Genomic DNA, 22,698 nt, shown 5'->3' with positions numbered 1-22,698 from the left:
CGGGACGAAGGCTGGATCTGGGCTGCGTTCTATCGCAGCGGCTGCAGATACCTTCTCTCTGTTGCTTCCCTTCATCCGAGCGCCAGCAAAAATAACCGTGTCTAGAAACTCTGCCTTTTTTGTGACAGCAGAAAACAGTTCCTGCAAGGCTCCTGCACCGTTTATTTTATGTGTAGCAAGCAAGTAAGTATGGGTGGTTTTGCAGTTAAATTGTGTCTTCATGATGTGGACGTTTTGCAATTTGATTAATTTTAGCATCCTCTGTGGAAATGCAACAGCGGATCTTGCAAATGGGGTTAGAAATTGCAACCCTCAAAGAAGTTATATCTGATGCATGCTTGAAGCGTATAGCGGTCTAACATTAGAGGGTTAGCCAACGTATTGTCCATTATCTGTGCGTGTGTGAGTGAATGCGTTTGTAGGCTTTATTAATTCTCAGTCTTTTTAAGTTGTGGTCATTACAGTGTCCACAGGGTCTGTTACCTTGTTGACTATCAGTTAATTTTATTATTCTACCGTGAATAAGCTTAAAAAATGTAACCTGGTCAAGTAGAAATTATTTTTCTATTGGTATGAACAGTCTGTATCCAGCCGTCTACAGATCCATTGATTTTTGTATTTGTATTGTAAGAGGCAATATATTGAAATGTTACAAAATGTATCCATTTCCATTTGACTTTACCTTTTAATATCAGACATTAATCACCCAGTGGGTTATCTTTTTCCAGATGTCTGACTGAGATTCTGCGCGTGTGTGTTTTCCCCCCTTCTTTTTTAACGTTTACAGTTTTGGCAGAGAGAGAGATTCATGGACTTCACCAGTTGCTGGGTGTCTTCTCTGGTGATGCTCTGCCAGGCCTGTATTGCAGCCATCTTTAGCTTATGCTTCTTTTGGGGGCTAGTCCCCTGCAGTTTTCTCTTCAGCATATAATTGGGGTCAGATCAGGTGATTGACTTGGCCACTCAAGAAGTGACCATTTTTTAGCTTTGAAATTTTCCTTTGTTGCTTTAGCAGTATGTTTGGGATAGGTTTCCACGGTGATGGAAAGACTGGAGGAAAGACTAGGTGCTGAGAGCTCTCTGATACCTGCATTAAGGAGGCAATCAAACACACCTGAGCAATTACAAACCCCTGCGAAGCCACCTATCCCAAACATACTGCTAAAGCAACAAAGGAAAATTTCAAAGCTAAAAAATGGTCACTTCTTGAGTGGCCAAGTCAATCACCTGATCTGACCCCAATTATATGCCGAAGAGAAAACTGAAGGGGACTAGCCCCCAAACCAAGCATAAGCAAAAGATGGGTGCAAAACAGACCTGTCAGAGCATCACCAGAGAAGTCACCCAGCAACTGGTGAAGTCCGCTTCAAGCAGTCATTGCATGCAAAAGATATGCAACAAAATTATAAACATGACTACTTTCATTTACATGGCATTGGTGTGTCCCAAACATTATGGTGCCCTGAAATGGAGGGACTATGTATAAACACAGCTGTAATTTCTACATGGTGGAACTAAAATGTATAAAAATGGCCTTTATTAAAATCTGACAGTGTGTACTTTAACCACATGTTTTTTTTTCTATTACAAATCTCAAGTTGTGGAGTACAGAAGCAAATAAATAAATGATGGGTCTTTGTCCCAAACATTATAGTGGGCACTGTAGTTTTGAATTGTCACACTCCCTTGGCAGTAAGGTTACATGCTTGACATCATAAGATGATAAGCGGCAGTGGGTAGATATTCCGCAGCGTTCAGTACACCAGAAACAAAATATTATTAATATCCCATCAAGAGAACTATAATAAAGAAATTGGGGCTGGTATTGACCAAACCAGTGGCTTTGATTGCTAGAGCACTTTTATATAAAGCAGTAAGAAATCCCAAGGTACTGCAGATAATATGTATTCGGTTACAAATTTCCACTGAGATGAGGGAGGATATTGTAACCAAAGGTATTGTCAGAAATTTGGGTTGTAAAGTGATCTTCAGCATGCAAGATGGAGAAATGGAAGGGTCTTATTTAGAAGGGAGTTTCAGACACCGAGACCTAGACAGATGAAGTCATGTCTACCAGAGTCAAGGAAGAGGGAGGTTGTTGCACAAGAGATCAGAATGAAAGGGTGGCAGAGTTTATGGATATTGCAGTACAGGTATTTAATATTGTGGACATGAAAGATATTTGACTTGAAGATTGTGTGTGTATATGTGTGTGTGTGTGTGGATGTATGATATACACACACTGAAATTGTTTTCTCATTTATTATAATGTTTACAGAGTACTTTGTTTACATATTTTGTTGTGCTGCTACAAATAAGAATGTCGTTGGTTCTATCAGGGACGTTGGACAATTAAACACTCTTGACTCTACATCCCCTGTTTGTGGGGGAAAAAATGCAAGAAAATGGCTGCGTCTCAGACCAAAACTTATGTGAGACGAATGTTGTGCCACAATGATGTCATTGGATAGAATTCATGCATGTAAAGATTTACAAAATGGTACCCGACTGCGGTTTGAAGAAACGTTGCTGACTGTAAGAAAGTTTCATTTCACACTCTGCGTTTCCTTGGTAACTGGAGAAGGAAGGTTTGCATTTCCAGACGTTTACTGCTTTAGCTTGACTAGATCAGCGCGAACATGTTGAAATATTACGAGTGAGAAAGAGCTGCAGACGCTGGCTTACACCGAAGATAGACGTAGAAATCTGGAGCAAATCAGCAGGGCAGGCAGCATCCATGGAGAGAAGGAACGGGTGACGTTTTGGGTCGAGAAACTGAGAGTCAGGGGAGAGGGAAAACGAGAGATGTCGACGGTGATATAGAGAGAGAGATACACGTAAAAATGAATGAAAGATATGCGAAAAAGTAACGATGATCAAGGGAGTGGTTCAGTGTTATTGTGGGCTAGGTGAAAACGAGTTACAGAAAATGAAACTAGTACAACGACTAGTCTGAAGATGGATCTCGACCCGAAATGTTACCCATTCTTTCTCTCTAGAGATGCTGCCTGTCCCGCTAAATTACTCCAGCATTTTTGCGTCCAGCTAGCTGTGACTAGTTTAATTTGCTGCTTTAGGAAATCAGCAAGATCATCTTGAAATATAATATGTAAGAGAGGACTGCAGATGCTGGTAAAATCGAAGGTAGACACACAATGCTGGAGTAACTCAGCGGGTGAGGCAGAATCTAAAGATGCTGCTTCACCAGCTGAGTTACTCCAGCATTTTGTGTCTATCTTGAAATGTATGTGAGGTTATCCATTTTGGTGGCAAAAACGGGAAAGCAGACTATTATCTAAATGGTGGCCGATTGGGAAAGGGGGAGATGCAGCGAGACCTGGGTGTCATGGTACACCAGTCATTGAAGGTAGGCATGCAGGTGCAGCAGGCAGTAAAGAAAGCGAATGGTATGTTAGCTTTCATTGCAAAAGGATTTGAGTATAGGAGCAGGGAGGTTCTACTGCAGTTGTACAGGGTCTTGGTGAGACCACACCTGGAGTATTGCGTACAGTTTTGGTCTCCAAATCTGAGGAAAGACATTATTGCCATAGAGGGAGTGCAGAGACGGTTCACCAGACTGATTCCTGGGATGTCAGGACTGTCTTATGAAGAAAGACTGGATAGACTTGGTTTATACTCTCTAGAATTTAGGAGATTGAGAGGGGATCTTATAGAAACTTACAACATTCTTAAGGGGTTGGACAGGCTAGATGCAGGAAGATTGTTCCCAATGTTGGGGAAGTCCAGGACAAGGGGTCACAGCTTAAGGATAAGGGGGAAATCCTTTAAAACCGAGATGAGAAGAACTTTTTTCACACAGAGAGTGGTGAATCTCTGGAACTCTCTGCCACTGAGGGTAGTTGAGGCCAGTTCATTGGCTATATTTAAGAGGGAGTTAGATGTGGCCCTTGTGGCTAAGGGGATCAGGGGGTATGGAGAGAAGGCAGGTACGGGATACTGAGTTGGATGATCAGCCATGATCATATTGAATGGCGGTGAAGGGCCGAATGGCCTACTCCTGAACCTAATTTCTATGTTTCTATAACTTTTTGTTTGGATATGATATTTTCGTATAATGTTCTCGCTTTGTGCAATTAATCTACTGGTCTGTTTCCTGTAGGTTTGAGAATTAATTGAGGCCATGGCAACTTGGGTGGGACTGCTGAGCCTCCTGATGGCGAACCTTGTGGCAGTCGATGGGGGCATCCAGGGTGACTTCACCGCCGACCTCTCAGTGAAGCTCTACCACCACTTGAGGTCAATGGAGAAAGAGGAGAATATCTTCTACTCCCCCTTCAGTATTGCCACTGCTTTGGGAATGATTGAGCTCGGAGCTGCTGGTACAACCCTCCAGCAGATCCAACATGTCATGGGCTCCAATAACATGCAAAGAGGTAAATCTGATATTTTTTCTGTTCAGCGTCACGTCCCGTCCCCCCGACAACTCTCGCCGACTTCTGCGCTGACGCGCCCGTAGAAAGTATCCGATCGGGGCGTTTCACAGCCTGGTTCGGGGACAGCAACGCCCAAGAACGCAAGGGAATTGCAGCGAATTGCAGACGCAGGCCAGACCGTCGTGAAAGCCAACCCCCTCCCCCCCGTTCCATTGACAACTTCTCTACATCGGCGAGACCAAGCGCAGGCCCAGCGATCGTTTCACTGAACACCTCGGCTCAATCCGTCTTAACCTGCCTGATCTCCCGGTGGCTCAGCACTTTAACTCCCCTTCCCATTCCCAGTCTGACCTTTCTGTCCTGGGCCTCCTCCATTGTCAGAGGCCCAATGCAAATCGGAGGAACAGCACCTCTTATTTCGCTTGGGTAGTTTACACCCCAGCGGTATGAACATTGACTTCTCCATCCCCTTCCCCATTCTCCCACTAGTCCCACTGCCTCCGACTACGTTCTATCTTTGTTCCGCCCCCTTTCCCCGACATCAGTGTGAAGAAGGGTCTTGATCTGAAACGGCACCCATTCCTTCTTTCCAGAGATGCTGCCTGTCCCGCTGAGTTACTCCAGCGTTTTGTGTCTACCCCCTTCCATTGAATCCGTTTACACCTCACGCTGCCCGTGCAAGGCCAACAGCATAATCGAGCACGAGTCTCGCCCACCGTGGCCATTACATCTTCTCCCCTCTCCCATCAAGCAAACAGTATAGAAATGTGAAACGCACACACCTCCCAGATCCAGGGACAGTTTCTTCCCAGCTATTATCAGGCAACTGAATCATCCTACAACAACCGGAGAGCAGTCCTGAACTACTCGAAACCTCTAAACCTGTCCTATCCACATACTTGTCTAAGCATTTCTTAAATGTTGCAATAGTACCTGCTGAGGGTAATTTCTATCTTGTTAGGGTTAGTTCTGAGACATGAGAAGCTCGAAAATTTACAAGTATTCATTTTGCTACTCTTCTTGTGGAGAATTGGAGAAACAGTGCAGGTCAGTGGTTCATTGTTCAAATGCAATTTGGTGGGGCTCATTGGTCGGCATGGGCAAGTCGGGCCGAAGGTCCTGTTTATTTTTTGTGTGATTCTGTGACTATCCAAATGCAATCATCCAAGGGTGTTGGTGGACACAACAGTGGCACTTAAGAGGCTTTTAGATATCAACGTGGATATGAAGAAAATGGAGTATGAATTATGTGCAGGCAGATAAGATTACTATCTAGGCTTCATGTTTTGCGTGGACATTGTGGGAGTCTGTTCTTAAAGCCGAGCATAAGCAAGCTGGTGGAATAGGCAGACACTGGTAGATGAAGTTTATTACATACAAGTAATGTAGGGATGGTGCAATGGCCCAAATGGTCGAGCTGCTGCCTCACAGCGTGAGAAACCTGGGTTCGATCTTGACAATAGACAACAGGCGCAGGAGTAGGCCATTCGGCCCCTTGAGCCAGCACCGCTATTCAATGTGATCATGGCTGATCATCCCCAATCAGTACCCCGTTCTCCCCATATCCCCTAACTCCGCTATCTTTAAGAGCCCTATCCAGCTCTCTCTTGAAAGCATCCAGAGAAACGGCCTCCACCGCGCTCAGCAGGTACGAGGCAGAGATCTCTGGTGCTGTCTGTGTGGAGTTTATATTTTGGATGAATATATGATGGAAATAAAAACTCAAAATGTCTGCGTGTTACTAGAGAGTTACTATGTTAACGAAGTGGACGGGCTCCTTCTTTAGTTTACAAATACAACATGGGAACAGGCCATTCAGCCCATCAATTACATTCTGACCGTCGATCACCTGTTCACTCTAGTTCTATGTTATCCCACCATCTCATCCACTCCCCCTACACACTAGAGAGCAATTTACAGAGTACGATTAACCTACAGACCTGCACGTCTTTTGGATGTGGGAGGAAACCGGAGCACCCGGATAAAACCCACGCAGTCCCACGGAGATCGTGCAGACTCCACACCAACAGCACCCGAGGTCAGAATCAAACCTGGGTCTCTGGCGCTGTGAGGCAGCTGTTCTGCGAACTGTGCCGCCCCATTATTATGGAGTACATGTTCTTAAGTTATAGGAACAGAATTAGGCCATTTGGCCCATCAAGTGTATTCTGTCATTCAATCATAGAAACATAGAAAATAGGTGCAGGAGTAGGCCATTCGGCCCTTCGAGCCTGCACCGCCATTCAATATGATCATGGCTGATCATCCAACTCAGTATCCTGTACCTGCCTTCCCTCCATACCCCTGATCCCTTTAGCCACAAGGGCCACATCTAACTCCCTCTTAATTATAGCCAATGAACTGGCCTCAACCACCTTCTGTGGCAGAGAATTCCAGAGATTCACCACTCTCTGTGTGAAAAATGTTTTTCTCATCTGACTGATCTATCTCTCCCTCCTAACCCCATTCTTCTGCCTTCTCCCTGTAACCGCTGACACCCCGTACTAATCAAGAATCTATCTCTGCCTTAAAAATATCCACTGACTTGGCCTCCACAGCCTTCTGTGGCGATGAATCCCACAGATCCTCCACCCTCTGATTGGAGAAATTCCTCTACATCATCTCCAAAGGTGATCTGTCAATCTGTGCCTTAAAAATATAGACACATAGACAATAAGTGCAGGAGCAGGCCGTTCGGCCCTTCGAGCCAGAGCCACCATTCAATGTGAATTAAACTCTGAACTATAACAGCCAGTTTATCTGTTTATTTATGTGTGTGTGTATATATATACCGGAAATGGCAGCTCGCCTGTAGCCCGTTTGTCTTTTCTGTTTTTTGTTTTCTTTTGCCCCTTTTTTACAGTTTAATTTGGTTTATTTAGCTGTGTATGTGTGTGGGGGGAGGGTGGGTGTAACATATTTTTTGACTCGTCCTTCGGGGGAGGGGATGCGACCTTTCCTGTCGTATCCCCCGTCTCCGTGTCCGTCTGCGCTGAGGCCTATCGCGGAGCTGGCGGCCTCCAACTGCGACCGACCCCGAGGCTGCGGAGGCAGAGCCAGGACTTACCAACGCGAGGCTGGCCGACTTCGGGGCTGTGGTTGCGGTGCGACCCAACTTCCGACCCGACTTTGGAGACTCGGAGGCTCGGCCGCGGGCCAGTGGACCACATCATCGGGAGCTCGAGTTCTATTTTCCGGAGCTCCCGCAACGACAACCGCGCCCGCTGGACTGGAGGACGGCAGCTTTGATCGCCCCGGGCCGCGCAGTTTGAACCGGCCCGTTTGCGGAGTTCTGATTCAGCCGCGGGACTTACCTACCATCACCCGGCGGGGTCACAACATCGGAGGCGTGGATTGCCTCAGCGTAGAGGGAGAGCAAGGAGGGAAGAGACAATGACTTTGGGACTTTAAACTGTGTTGAGCGTTTGTTATTTATTCTATGTTATGACTGCAGGCTAAACCATTTTGTTGCACTGAAAAGTGCAATGACAATAAATTGAATCAAATCAAATCAAATGGTCTACGCTGCCCTAATTTGACAAAAGGAAGCAACTGACAATGTTGTCAAAATGGAGTTATTGCTTGTTTTAGGGGATTTGAGATATACTCTACACAATGGTGAACAAAATAAATCTTCTCTGCGTACAATTTGAAAATATTTCTACCAGAGAACTAAGAGATTCCATCACAGAGAGCTGGAAGAAAAACACGTTTTTCTCATTTACAAGAAAACGCCTTTCTGTCAGTTGCTTCCTTTTGTCAAAGTAGGGCAGTATAGTTTATAGCCCCACTGAACTGTTCTGTATATTATGTTTACAATATTCTCTTGTGCTGCAGCAAGCAAGAATTTCATTGTCCTATCTGGGACACATGACAATAAGACTCTCTTAACTCATGGCTGATCCATTGACTTGGCCACCAATGAAATCCCCCAGATTCACCACCTTATGTTGTTTTATTAAAAAAGTATCATTTCTGTCCTGCGCAGATGGGGAGTTTGTGTTCTTGCGGGAATTGTCACAGGCCATGCGAGCAGACCGGCAGCAGTACGTCATGAAGGTTGCCAACTCCTTGTTTGTGCAGGCGGGCTTTCAGCTCAGTGACCATTACCTGCGAATGCTGAAGAGATATTTCGGTGGCGGGGTGGAAAAGGTGGACTTCAGTCGCCCGTCTTCAGTGGCCGATCAGATCAACGCGTGGATACAGAATCAAACCGATGGTAAGTATCGCCGGGTTGTGAAACAATGTTGGTCGACATCACAGAGCTGTGGGGACAACGGGTGTTGCCAAACTGCAGTAGATTCCACGAATCTTGCCGCTTTTGTAGAAGAAACCCAGCGCGGAGAAGAAGCGCTAACTCCGGCTCAACTCTGCCTGTCCCACCCGGGTTGACCGACAGCCCTGGACTAACGGGACATTAGAGTTAGCGATTCTTCTCCGCGCTGGCTGCTAGCCTGGAGCCGGTGCCCCGTCAGTCCAGGGTCACCCCGGACATCTCCGGCTGCCCCGGACAGGGATGGAACACTCAGGAGGGGACGGGGACGGTCCAGTAGCAATTCAAGAGCCCCGGCCTCAGGGGGCAAAGTCGACCCATTGATAGCCCGCCTAAGTCCCAATGAGGTTGAGATCGGCCTCCTCACCCGGCCTAGGCACCACATTTTCAGGGGGACTACCGGAGGTGAGGGGGGAGGAGGGTGGATTTCGAATGAAACTCCCGTGATTTTTGTTCGGATTAAAAGAGGTGCCGGAAATCTGATGGTGGAGAGTGTTTTACGCAGAGTAGGGAAATCAAGAACCAGAGGACATTGGTTTAAGGTGAGGGGGAGGGGGGAAGATTTACTAGGAACCCAAAGGGTGACCTTTTCCACAGAGAGGGTGGTGGGTGTATGGACCAAGCTGCCGGAGGAGCTAGTTGTGGCAGGGACTATCACAACAGACAATAGGTGCACGAGTAGGCCATTCGGCCCTTCAGGACAGCACCACAACATTTAAGAAACATGAAGACAGGTACATGGATAGGACATGTTTAGAGGGATATGGGCCAAATGCAGATAGGATAGGTGAGACGAGTGTAGATGGGACTTGTTGGTTGGTGTGGGCAAGCTGGGCTGAAGGACCTGTTTCCATGCATATGACTGTAAATTATATAAGGTAGACACAAAATGCTGGAGTAACTCAGCGGGACAGGCAGCATCTCTGGAGCAAGGAACGGGTAACGTTTTGGATCGAGACCCTTCTTCAGACTGAAGGAGGGTCTCGACCTGAAACCTCACCCGTACCTTCTTTCCAGAGATGCTGCCTATCCCGCTAAGTTACTCCGGCGCTTTGTGTCCATCTTCGGTGTAAACCAGCATCTGCAGTTCCTTCCGACACAATGGTTGTGAGCCTTCTGCAGACTTCAACATTACTGATGTTGCTTAGTTCCCATGTACCCATTATGCTACTTCATGCGACTTAAATGTTGTGGTGCCGGCTTGAAGGGCCGAATGGCCTGCTCCTGCATCTATTGTCTGTTGTTTAGTTCCCATGAGTTTGGGTGTCGGGCCAAATCTTGAGCCTGTTCAACACGTGTGTCTGTAAAATGAACTGATGTTGATATTTTCTCTTATCTACACAGACAAGATACAAGGCCTTTTAAAACCGAAAGACTTCAGTGTCTTGACCCACGTGGTCCTGGTCAATGCAATTTACTTCAAAGGGAACTGGAAGTCGCAGTTCAGACCAGAGCACACACGCACTTTCCCTTTTACCAAAGACGATGAGAGTGAAATCCAGATCCCCATGATGTACCAACAGGGGGACTTCTTCTACGGTTAGCAAATGTTTGGCTCTTTTTGCCGTTAATTATAACTGACCTTTCCATCCATCTGCTGTGTCAAAGGGAAATGATAGTTCAGCTTTGACGGAGAACAGTACTTCTTTGTTTCCTTCAAACCCCCCCCCCCCCCCCCCCCCCCCCCCCCCCCCCCCCCCACCCGTATCGTTATTTAACCTTGTGCTGTAACGCTCTATTGAACTGCAAACAATGAACTTTACGTTTGAAATGTTGCAACTGAGGCTGCAGGGTGGCGCAGCGGTAGAATTGCCGCCTTCTACCGCTTGCAGCGCCAGAAATACGGCTTCGATCCTGACGGCGGGCGCTGTCTATATGGAGTTTGTACTTTCTCCCCGTGACCGCGTGGGCTTTCTCTGAGATCTTCGGTTTCCTCCCACACTCCACAGACGTGCAGGTTAATTGGCTTGGTACAAGTGTAAATTGACCCCAGTGTGTGTAGGATTGTGTTAGCGTGCGGGGCCGAAGGGCCTGTTTTCCACGCTCTATCTCTAAAACTAAAAACTAAAAGCAGTCTGAAGAAGGGTTTCGGCCCGAAACGTTGCTTATTTCCTTCGCTCCATAGATGCTGCTGCACCCGCTGAGTTTCTCCAGTATTTTTGTGTACCTTCGATTTTCCAGCATCTGCAGTTCCTTCTTAAAAACTAAAAGATGCTGTTTTGCAAAAAAGGACGCAAAGTGCTGGAGTACCTCCGTGGTCAGGCAGAGTAAATAAAGATGACGTCTCAAGCCAGGCGACTCTTTGCGTAAAGGTCCCAAAAGATCTGAAATCACACTCTATAACCGCTCCACTCTTTTAAACCTCTACTCTGTACACTATGGATGGCTCGATTGTAATCATGTATTGTCTTTCTGGTGACTGGTTAGCACACAACAAAAGCGTTTCACTGTACCTCTGTACACGTGACAATAAAACAAACTGAACAAAACATCTCTGGAGAACATGGAGAGGTAGTCTGGAGAAGGGCCCTGACCCGAAACGTCGCCTGTCCATGATCTCCACAGGCACTGCCTGACTCGCTGAGTTACTCCAGCACTCTGTGTCCCTTTTCGTTACTGTTTAAGGATGTGTTTATAGGAGCAGAGATACAGCGCGGTACAGGCCCTTGGTGAGACAGATCCCTGGACACTAGCGTACTATCCCGCACACAAATCGGGAACAATTTATAACCCCCAGAGGGTTCGATCCTGATTCCTGGGATGTCTTGTCTGTATGGAGTTCGATACTGTTTATCCTCTCTAGAATTTAGAAGATGGGAGGGGATCTTATGGCGCAAAATAGGGGTTGGCAGCAACTCTACCGCTGCGCCGCCGTGCCGCACGCCCATTTCACTGCCTGAAGGACAGGCTAAGCTGCCGAGTCATTTACGATGCAACTTTTCATTACCAGGCGAGTTCAGTGATGGGTCGAATGAAGCAGGAGGTGTGTACCAGGTCCTGGAAATACCGTATGTGGGGGACAAAATCAGTATGATGATCGTCCTCCCGAGGCAGGAAGTACAACTGGCCGCTTTGGAACCCCTTATTAAAACCCAGCTCATTGATGAATGGGCAAGCACTGTAAAGAAGCAGAAGGTGGAGGTATACATGCCAAGGTGAGGTATTTGTATTTGTCTATTGATAGCGGCGGCATGGTGTCGCAGCGGGAGAGTTGCTGCCTCGCGGCGCCAAAGATCCCGGTTCGATCCCGACCGCGGCTGCTTGTCTGTGCGGAGTTTGTACTTTCTCCCCGTGACCTAGTCGGGATCGAACCCGGATCTCCGGCGCTGCATTCACTGTAAGGCAGCAACTCTACCGCTGCGTCACTGATTGGCCTAATTCTGCTCCGAGAACATATACAGGAAGAGATGTATCAGCAGAGCCATCTCCATCATTAAAGACCCTTACCACCCATTGCATGACATTTTCTCCATCCTGCCATCTGGGAAGAGGTACAGGAGCATTAGCTGCAAAACCAGCAGGATGCTCCTCGGCTTCTTCCCACAGGCTATAAGACTGCTAAATGGACTTTGCCCCCTGCCAAGTATCGCGCACAAACCCCCAACCTGGACACACTGCAGCAGAGCCACTGTTGTGCCGCTGCCAGTCGGAACGCCTGTTGAATGTTTAGTAGAGTGTTAAATTTGTTCATGATACATGTATTTTTTATTTCTATTTATTTTTCATGCACACTGAATGGACACTGGTTGAGAAACGTTTTTTTGTTTCCTCTGGGTATGCGAATACTCAGGAAATGACAATAAAGATATACAATATACAATACAATACAATATATATGTCGTAGTAATGCTTTTATGCAGCACACATCTTAAATTAATTATTATTTGACTTGTTCCATGTATTGAACTATGTTGTTAGATTTAAAGTGATGCAGAATATTGATTTGGCGGAGGCGCTGGCTGGTCTTGGTATCTCAGAATTGTTTAGTCTCGATGCTGACCTTTCTGCAATGACCGGTAAGAAAATAATCTCTTCATTTAAGGTTTGCCATTGTTAACTCCTGCATACAATGTTGGCTTGAAATAATGTAGCAAATATTTGTAGGTGTCTTTTAAACCTTTACTATTGTGAAGCTGTTATCAGGCAACTGAACCATCCTACCACAACCAGAGAGCTGCCCTGATCGACTGTCTACCTCATTGGTGACCCTCGGATGATCCTAGATCGCACTTTGCTGGCTTTACCTCGCACCAAGTGTTATTTCCCTTATCATGTACCTGTACATTGTGGATGGCTCAATTGTAACTCTTTCCGCTGACTGGTTAGCAGGCAACAAAAGCTTTTCACTGCACCTCGGTACATGTGACAATAAACTAAACTAAACTGAACTGAACTATTGGGGATGAGGATGTAGTGGATTTTAATAGGGAGATGAGCACTGTGAACAGTATCTACCGAAGTGCAATGTCGAGATATACAACCACATGGTCAGGCCGTGTTTGGAGTACTGTGAGCAAATTTGGGCCCCAAATCTGAGGAAGGATGTGCTGGCTCTGGAGAGGGTCCAGAGGAGGTTTACAAGAATGATCCCAGGAATGAGTGGGTTAACATGTGATAAGCATTTGACAACACTGGGCCTCTACTCGCTGGTGTTTAGAAGGTTGAGGGGGGGACCTCATTGCAACTTACAGAATAATGAAAGGTCTGGATAGAATGGATGTGGAAAGGATGTTTCCACTGGTGGGAGAGTCTAGGACCAGAGGTCATAGGCTCAGAATTAAAGGCGGTCTTTTAGAAAGGAGGTGAGGAGGGATTTCTTTAGTCAGAAGGTAGTGAATCTGTGGAACTCATTGCCACAGAGGGCCGTGGAGGCCAAGTCAGTGGATATTTTTAAGGCAGAGATAAGCAAATTCTTGATTAGAATGGGTGTTGCATTATGGGGAGCAGGCAGAAAAATGGGATTAGGAAGCAAAGATCAACCATGATTGAATGGCGGAGTAGACTGGATGGGCCGAACGGCCTAATTCTTCTCCTATAACTCGTGAACCACTGCTTAATTTAGACAAGATACTGTAATACAAATGGATTTGTTCCCTCAGCTTATTTTACTGAGTGCAGGATGAGGACAATAGGTGCAGGAGAAGGCCATTCAGCCCTTCGAGCCAGTACCGCCATTCAATGTGATTGTGGCTGATCATCCACAATCAGTACCGCGTTCCTGCCTTCTCCCCATATCCCCCGACTACGCTATCTTTAAGAGCCCTATCTAGCTCTCTCTCGAAAGTATCCAGAGAACCGGCCTTCACCGCCCTCTGAGGCAGATGATTCCACAGACTCACAACTCTCTCTGAGAAAAAGTATTTCCTCATCACCATTCTAAATGGCTTACTCTTTATTCTTAAACTGCGGCCCCTGGTTCTGGACTCCCCCAACATCGGGAACTTGTTTCCTGCCTCTAGCGTGTCCAAACCCTTAATAATCTTATATGTTTCAATAAGATTCCCGCTCGTCCTTCTAAACTCTGGAGTGTACAAGCCCAGCCGCTCCATTCTCTCAGGATATGACAGTCCCGCCATCCCGGGAACTAACCTTGTAAACCTACGCTGCACTCCCTCAATAGAAAGAATGTCCTTCCTCAATTTGGATGATCCTATAGAGGTGCATTAAAATCACACAAGGAATAGATCAAGTAAATGCACAGCCTTTTGCCCAGACGAGGGGAATCGAGAGTCAGAGGACTTTGATTTAAGGTGAGGGAGGAAAGATTCAATAAGAACACGAGGGGCAACTTTTTTTTTTGTAAACACAAAAGGAGGTGGATGTATGGAACCAACAGCTGGAGGAGGTAGGGACCATCGCAATATTTAAGAAGCATTTAGACAGATGGACATTTAGATAGGATAGGTTTAGAGGAATGTGGGCCAAACGCAGGCAGGTGAGATTAGTGTAGATGGGGTCGCTGTGGGCAAGTTGGGCCGAAGGGCTTGTTTCCATGCTGTTTGAATCTGAGTCTCAGCATGTATCATTCAATTGCAGTGGGGAGATTATGATGCGTGCTGGTGTGGAGCCTGTACGCAGATTGGGATCATTGACAATAATGTGTTGATATTGTTCAACACATTAGTCAGAGCAACCAGGCCAGAGAGGTTTAGTTTAGTTTAAAGATACAGCGCGGAAACAGGCCCTTTCGGCCCACGTGGTCCGTGCCGACCAGCGATCCCCCAACACTATCCTACACCCACCAGGGACAATTTATACATTTACCAAGCCAATTAACCTACAAACCCTGATGTCTTTGGAGTGTGGGAGGAAAGCGAAAATCTCGGCGAAAACCCACGCAGTTCACGGGGAGAGCGTACAGGCAGCGCCCGTGGTCGGGATGGAACCCGGGTCTCTGCCGTTGCATTCGCTGTGAGGCAGCAACTCTACCGCTGCACACGCGTGGCCACCCTGTTAATTTAATGGAGTTTCTTTGTCATTGAGAGTTAAACTCCTCAATCTGCCATTGTTGTTTTTATTTTAGTCTCTAAGCTAAATAAATGCTCTTAATACCTAGTAATCCACCATTGGCACACACAGATTTGAGTTACAGATCACTGCACAGAGGTTTTGACATTAAATATCGGGTAGATTACACATGTGAGTGTCATATTTGGATTAAACGACCACTGCTCAACCATCTGAATCATGTTCCAGGCAAATATGTTCCCTCACTCACGCACGTAAAGGGCCGGTGGTCTTGCTCCATAGAAAGTCTGAGCAGCCAGTGACCACAACTCGTTGAATCACATTCATTGTCCTGCTATCTAATCTGAACAGAGGATTCAGAATTAAAGGACATTCTTTTCGGAAGGAGATGAGGCGAAATGTCTTTAGTCAGAGGGTGGTGAATGTGGAATTCTTTGCCACAGAAGGCTGTGGAGGCCAAGTCAGTGGATATATTTAAGGCAGATATATTTAAGGCAGTGCAGAGGGTTCAAAGGCCCCGATCATGGGTGAACAAAGGAGGAATGACTGAACTTCCATCACAGTGGGGAATGTTTATTCCACTGTGGTGGATGTTTATTTACATTTTATTTTATGTGGCTGTGTGTATTGCGTTTCAGTTAGTATGGCTGGATGGTAATTCATATTTCACTGCACCTTAATTGGTTAAATGACAATAAACTTGAACTTGAACTAATTCTCCCTCCCATTCCCACACTGGCCTTTCTGTCCTGGGCCTCCTCCATAGTCAGAGTGAGGCCCAGCGCAAATTGGAGGAACAGCGCCTCATATTTTGCTTGGGTAGCTCACACCCCAGTGGTATGAACATTGACTTCTCTAACTTCAAGTAACCATTGCTTTCCCCCACTCTCTCTCTTTCCCTCCCCCTTCCTAGTTCTCTGACCAGTCTGACTATTACATTTTAGATTTGCTTTGTTCTTACCTTCTTCCAGCTAACAATGATCTATTCAACATTTTCCTTGAACTTAATCCCTTTTTTTTGTCTCGTTTTCACACCTTGCCCTTCCTCATCTCTGTCTCCCATAGACCCGGCGTGGGGGGGCGCTGAGAACAAAGGGGGACGAGCTGGGGGGAGGAGTGGGACGAAAAAGGGACCAACATTACTTGAGTACTTTTTGTAACTTTTTAAGCTGCTCTGTGACAACTCTTCAGTGTAATTTCACTGTAGATACAAGTGAGAATAAAGTATCATAAAACATTATGTTCCATGAAATGTTGCGTTTTCTCATTCAATCTGCAGGGAAGAAGGACCTTCACATTTCTAAGGCTTTTCACACGTCTTTTATTGAGGTGAACGAGGAGGGTTCGGAAGCAGCAGCAGCCTCGGGTAAAGCCATCTTTCCGCTGACTGGTTAGAGCGCGGGACAAATGCTTCTCGCTGTAGCTCAGTGCACGTGCCAGCAGACTAAACTCGGGTTGAATGGCTTTCTCTTGCAGAGATGATCGCTGTCAGCAGAATGTTGACCCTCAACCCCCAGGTCATCGCCGACCATCCGTTCTTCTTTCTGATCCGAAACCAGAGGACAGGTAAGAGAGAACGTCTCCAGCCGTCGTCCAAAGCATTGCCGGCGTTTCTGACTGCCGACCTTGACTGGGAAAGTACAAAAAACAAAACAAATTGTAAACTGTACACATTTTGCAAACTCGTTACAGTCAGGGTGGCCCAATGGCGTTCGACACGTTCATAGAAGGTGCGCGGCCGTGCGCGTTCTACACCAGGAGTCGGCAACTTACGGCCCCCGGATGGATTTTTTTTCCCCCGTAATCATCTGGCGCGCCGAGCGCCGAGCTCTGGCTGTACCGCATCCTGCGCAAACCGCCGGCACGGCCACGCACCTTCTGTGAGCACGTTGAAGAAAGAGGTAGACAAAAATGCTGGAGAAACTCAGCGGGTGAAACATGCAAGGATTTAATGACGCTTCCTCACTCGCTGAGTTGCTCCTGCATTTTGTGTCTACCCCCTACTTCTGTCGTGGGGTAGACTGACTTCTCCCCCTCTCCCCCCCCTTTGCACATCCCTCATCCTGGATTTTCCCACTCAGTCATTTAATTTCATGTTTGTGCGATGTTACGTGTGTGCTGTGCAATAATTGTCATTATTATTAATTATTTCATCATATTATTTTTATAATGTTGCACATGACAATTTCAATGCGTTGTATCGTTTGATTGTTGGCAGACCCACTTTCCGTCTGGGATAAATAAAACGGTGTCCGATCGTATATGGCAAACCCGGGTTTGATCCTGACCTCGGGTGCTGTCTGTGTGGAGTTTGCACGTTTTCCGTGTGGCTGCGTGGGTTTCCTCCGGGTGCTCCCTTTTTTCCCCCACCACATTCCAGAGACGTGCGGGTTTGTAGGTTAATTGACCCTCTAAAATTGCCCCCTAGTATGAGGGGAGTGAATGAAAAAGTGGGATAGAAACTGGAAAATAAGAGCAGGAGTAGGCCATTCGAGCTAGCACTGCCATTCAATATGATCATGTCTGATCATTTTAAAATTAGTACCCTGTTCCTGCTTTTTTCCTATATCCCTTGATTCCATTAGCCCTAAGAGCTAAATCTATCTGGGTGAAGGAGGTTTTCCTCATCTATAAATGGCCTACCCCTCATTCTTAAACTGACTTCCCCCAACATTGCGAACATTTTTCCTGCATTTAGTCTGTCCAGTCCTTTAAGAATTTTATATGTTTCTATAAGACACCCTCTCATCCTTCTAAATTCCAGTGAATACAAGCCCAGTCGACCCATTCTTTTGTCATATGTCAGTCTAGCCATCCTGGGAATTAACCTGATGAACCTACGCTGCACTCCCTCAATAGCAATATTATCCTGCCTCAAATTAGATGACCATGACCAAAATTGCACACAACATGCGGTCTCTACAGGGACCTGTACAACTGCAGTAGGACCTCGTTGCTCCGAAACACAAATCCACTCGCAGTGAAGGCCAACAGGCCATCAGCTTTCTTCACTGCCTGCTGTACCTGCATGCTTACATTCAGTGACTGATGTACAAGAACACGCAGGTCTCATTGCATCTCCCCTTGTCCTTATCTGACAACATTCAGATAATAATCTGCCTTCCTGTTCTTGCCACCAAAGTGGATAACCTCACATTTATCCACATTATAGTGCATCTGCCCACTCACCTAACCTGTCCAAGTCACCCTGCAGCCTCAGAGCATCCTCATCTCAGCTCACACTGCCACCCAGCTTTGTGTCATCCGCAAACTTGCAGATGTCACATTTAATTCCCTCATCTAAATCGTAAATAGCTGGGGTTCTAGCACCGAGCCTTGCAGCACCGACTAGTCACTGCCTGCCATTCTGAAAGTTAATTCCTACTCTTTGCTTCATGTCTGGCAACCAGTTCTCTATCCATGTCAGTACCCTACCCCCAATACCATGTGCTCTAATTTTGCCCACTAATCTCTTGTGTGGAACCTTGTCAAAGGGTAACATAGAACTAGTATGAACGTGTGATCAATGGTCGGCGTGGACTCAGTGGGCCGAAGGGCCTGTTTATGCTGTACCTCTAGGACCATAACAGCAAAACTAAAATAATTAAATTACCTTTTGTATCTTAAAGTCCATGGTTAAAAAATAATACATTTGAATAAATTTGAGAGCCTCGGACATCAAAAGTAAAACTCAAAATGACTGCATTATTTCAGTTTAATAATAATAATAATAATAAATTTTATTTATGGGCGCCTTTCAAAAGTCTCAAGGACACCTTACAGAATTTAACAAGAGTAAAAAACATATAATCGGAGTAAAATAAATAATAAAGACATCACCAATACACAAATTAAAGCCAGAATTCGATCCAAAATCAAAAACACAATATGAAGAGAGAGCAGTGGCAGCTAAACCGCACCAGCGTACACTCTCTCTTCCGACAGCCATCTTGATTGAAGAAGTGTATTTCACAGATGTGTGAAGATTGATTGATTTTTAATCTCTCCCCACTCTGACAGGTACCATCCTATTTATGGGCAGAGTCATGCATCCGGAAGATACTAATCCAAATGGTCACGATTTTGAAGCATTATAGAGGCTGCCATTCCACCACAAGATTCATCTGGTTTAACAGCTCTCCATGTTCACACTGTCATCTCTTTAGCTCCGTACTCTGTAGAGTAAATGCATAGAAAATATATGAAGTCAACGCCATTCGTATTACTGTCACTTTCATCTCACTGTTTCACATTTATGACACTAATATTAATGTACTGAAATCATCTTTAGTGTATGATTCTAAAATTGAAGTGAAATTACCTTTGCATTCCTTTTCGCATTTATCCCCTGGCATTTAGACCAACAAATGTTATACAACTTACACAAATGACACCTTGTGTAAACTCACACATGGGTAAATATTAGCAGACACAAACTGCTGGAGTAACTCAGCAGGACAGGCAGCATCTCTGCAGAGAAGGAATGGGTGACGTTTTGGGTCGCGACCCTTCTTCTGACTGTTTAGGGATAAGGGAAACGAGAGATATAGACGATGATGTAGAGAGATAAAGAACAATGAATGAAGGATATGAAACAAAGTATCGGTACACAGAGGGAGAGGATCTTGTCGGAGAGAGGAGGACTTCTCCAAGGAGATTTCGCAGTGGAGCAGACTAAATGTGTAGGCAGGAGCAGCAGATGCCGGTTTACACCGCAGATAGACACAAATAGCTGGAGTAGCTCAGCGGGACAGGCAGCATCTCTGGCAAGAAGGAATGGATCACAAAATGCTGCAGTAACTCAGCGGGACGGGCATAAATAATTCCATACTCAGCCCCCAGTGCAATCAAGGCAGGTTGTGATTCCCACAACACTGTGCCATCACTCGGGTTTACATCAGAAACAAGCTGGCAATGGTGGCGCTGCTTACCCAGAATGCCGTGAGCCGTGGAAAGTGCCCTGGACCCTGCTGTACGCTGCTGAGATGGTTAATCCCCTTCAGTGGGTGGGTTCAGGAATTCCCACATGTGTAAAATCTGACTTGTCTAACATGACCCTTAATGTGCCTGTCCCACTTGTGTGTTTTTTTTTCGGCGACTGCCAGCACCCATCGTAGTCGCAGCAGGTCGCCAAAAATGTTCAAAATGTTAAAAAAATGTTACGACTCTTTGGGCGACATGTCGCCTGTATGGTCATGTGCAGTCGCCCAAAGAGTCGTATCTTTTTCTGATCGCCGCTGGATTTTCAACATTTTCGGCGACCTGCTGCGACTATATCGGGTCCCAGCAGTCGGCGAAAAAAAATTCTGTAAGTGGGACAGGCCCTTTACAAAAGACAGACACAAAACACTGTGGAGTAACTCAGCGGGACAGACAGCATCCTCGGCGTAAAGGAATAGGTGACGTTTCGAGTCGAGACCCTTCCTATGTCACCCTCACAGAAATCCAGGAGTTCCTACATTGCTCTAAGTTGCAATGAAATAAGTCAGAAGTCTTAAGATAGTGCAAGTCAACAACAGTAGCCAAGATCCACATGTTTAAGAAAGAACTGCAGATGCTGGTAAATCCGAGGTAGACACAAAATGCTGGAGTAACTCGGGGGGTGAGGCAGCATCTATGGAGAGAAGGAATTGGCAACGTTTCAGGTCGAGACCCTCAATTCCTTCTCTCCATAGATGCTGCCTCACCAGCTGAGTTACGCCAAGATACACATGTGCAACTAATGTAATGATCCGAGTGGCTCTTCAAGGTGCTGGTGATTCATGATGTAAAACAGCATTTAAACTTGTTACGTTGTTCATAACTTAGAAGTTATCACCCATATAGATTGACTGTAATATTCTCATCAGATTTCGGTGTTCTTCTGGTGCGTGATCTGTGGAAAATACTTTGTTTTTGTTACTTCGATGGGTCCAAGTTCATACTGAATTTCACTTCACTAAAATAAAACTTTGATTTACTTAGCAATATGTGGTGGCTGCATGCATTTCTAAATAATCTAAGCTTCTGATTCAATAATCCATTTTATTGCACGTAAAGGATACAGTAAAACAAAAGCCTGTCTTGAATTAAACTGGGAAGGATGCAAGGAGGATTTACAAAGATGTTGGACACAATGCTGGAGTAACTCAGCGGGACATAGAAAATAGGTGCAGGAGTAGGCCATTCGGCCCTTCGAGCCTGCACCGCCATTCAATATGATCATGGCTGATTATCCAACTCAGTATCCCATACCTGCCTTCTCTCCATGCCCCCTGATCCCTTTAGCCACAAGGGCCACATCTAACTCCCTCTTAAATATAGCCAATGAACTGGCCTCAACTACCTTCTGTGGCAGAGAATTCCACAGATTCACCACTCTGTGTAAAAAATGATTTTCTCTTCTCGGTCCTAAAAGACTTCCCTCTTATCCTTAAACTGTGACCCCTTGTTCTGGACTTCTCCAACATCGGGAATAATCTTCCTGCATCTAGCCTGTCCAACCCCTTAAGAATTTTGTACGTTTCTATAAGATCCCCCCTCAGTCTTCTAAATTCTAGCGAGTACAAGCCGAGCCTATCCAGTCTTCATATGAAAGTCTTGCCATCCTAGGAATCAGTCTGGTGAACCTTCTCTGTACTCCCTCTATGGCAAGAATTACTTTCCTCAGATTAGGAGACCAAAACTGAACACAATACTCCAAGTGTGGTCTCACCAAGACCCTGTACAACTGGAGTAGAACCTCCCTCCTCTTATACTCATCCTTTTGCTATGAATACTAACATATCATTCGCTTTCTTCACCGCCTGCCTGTCACAACCTTTTTTACTCATGGACATTTTTCACCATGCTAGAAAAAATGCCCCAACCTACTTGATGCCACGAGTACCTACGACCTGGGACAGGCAGGACTCGAGGGTATGAGCTACAGGGAGAGGTTGGGGCAGGCTAGGACTTTATTCCTTTGAGCACAGGAGGATGAGGGTTGTCTCTGTACTGTACACTGACAATGACAATTAAAACTGAATCTGATCTTATAGAGGTGTATAAAATCATGAGGGTGGGGGGGGGGGGGGGGGGAAATAGGGTGAATACACGTCTTTTACCCGGAGTTTGGGAATCAAGTACCAGAGGACATACGTTTAAGGTAAGAAGGAAAAGATTTAATAGGAACCCAAGGGGCAATTTTTTCACACACAGGGTGGTAGTTATATGGAACATGTTGACAGAGGTAGTTGAAGCAGGTCATATAGCAACATTTAAAAGACGCTTGGACAGGTACATAGATAGGAAAGCTTTAGAGGGTTAAGGGCCAAACGCAGGCAGGTGGGACTAGTGTAGATGAGGCAACTTGGTCAGCATAGGCAAGTCAGGCCGAAGGGCCTGTTACCACACTATGACTAATTAATTTGACACAAGTCTCGGATATTACAACCACTATTAGAGTTTTTCCATATTTACAATGTCCTGCACTACAAACTGATGGTTCACTTTGATGTATAGTAGGGAACTGCAGATGCTGGTTTAAACCAAAGATGGACACAGAAAGCTGGAGTAACTCAGCGGGTCAGGTAGCATCTCCGA

At 45.8% G+C, this 22,698-nt stretch overlaps 1 protein-coding gene across 2 annotated transcripts; it reads left to right on the top strand.

Annotated features, from left to right (window-relative positions):
- Positions 1 to 85: 85 nt before the first annotated feature.
- Positions 86 to 21,102, top strand: serpini1 (serpin peptidase inhibitor, clade I (neuroserpin), member 1). 2 transcript variants are annotated; one of them, XM_055646323.1, is made up of 9 exons: positions 86 to 179; positions 4,121 to 4,394; positions 8,383 to 8,613; positions 10,012 to 10,206; positions 11,618 to 11,822; positions 12,586 to 12,683; positions 16,415 to 16,501; positions 16,612 to 16,701; positions 19,156 to 21,102. In XM_055646323.1, the coding sequence occupies exons 2-9, from the start codon at positions 4,142 to 4,144 to the stop codon at positions 19,230 to 19,232; spliced, it is 1,236 nt and encodes a 411-aa protein (XP_055502298.1). In that variant the 5' UTR covers positions 86 to 179; positions 4,121 to 4,141; the 3' UTR covers positions 19,233 to 21,102. The 2 variants fall into 2 exon arrangements, with proteins under 2 accessions (XP_055502298.1, XP_055502297.1); XM_055646322.1 differs by having other exon boundaries at positions 86 to 183.
- Positions 21,103 to 22,698: the final 1,596 nt, after the last annotated feature.

The sequence above is a fragment of the Leucoraja erinacea genome, chromosome 14 (genome assembly GCF_028641065.1).
Source record: "Leucoraja erinacea ecotype New England chromosome 14, Leri_hhj_1, whole genome shotgun sequence".
NCBI classification, from domain to species: Eukaryota; Metazoa; Chordata; class Chondrichthyes; order Rajiformes; family Rajidae; genus Leucoraja; species Leucoraja erinaceus.
This window is presented reverse-complemented; position numbering and strand designations above follow the sequence as displayed.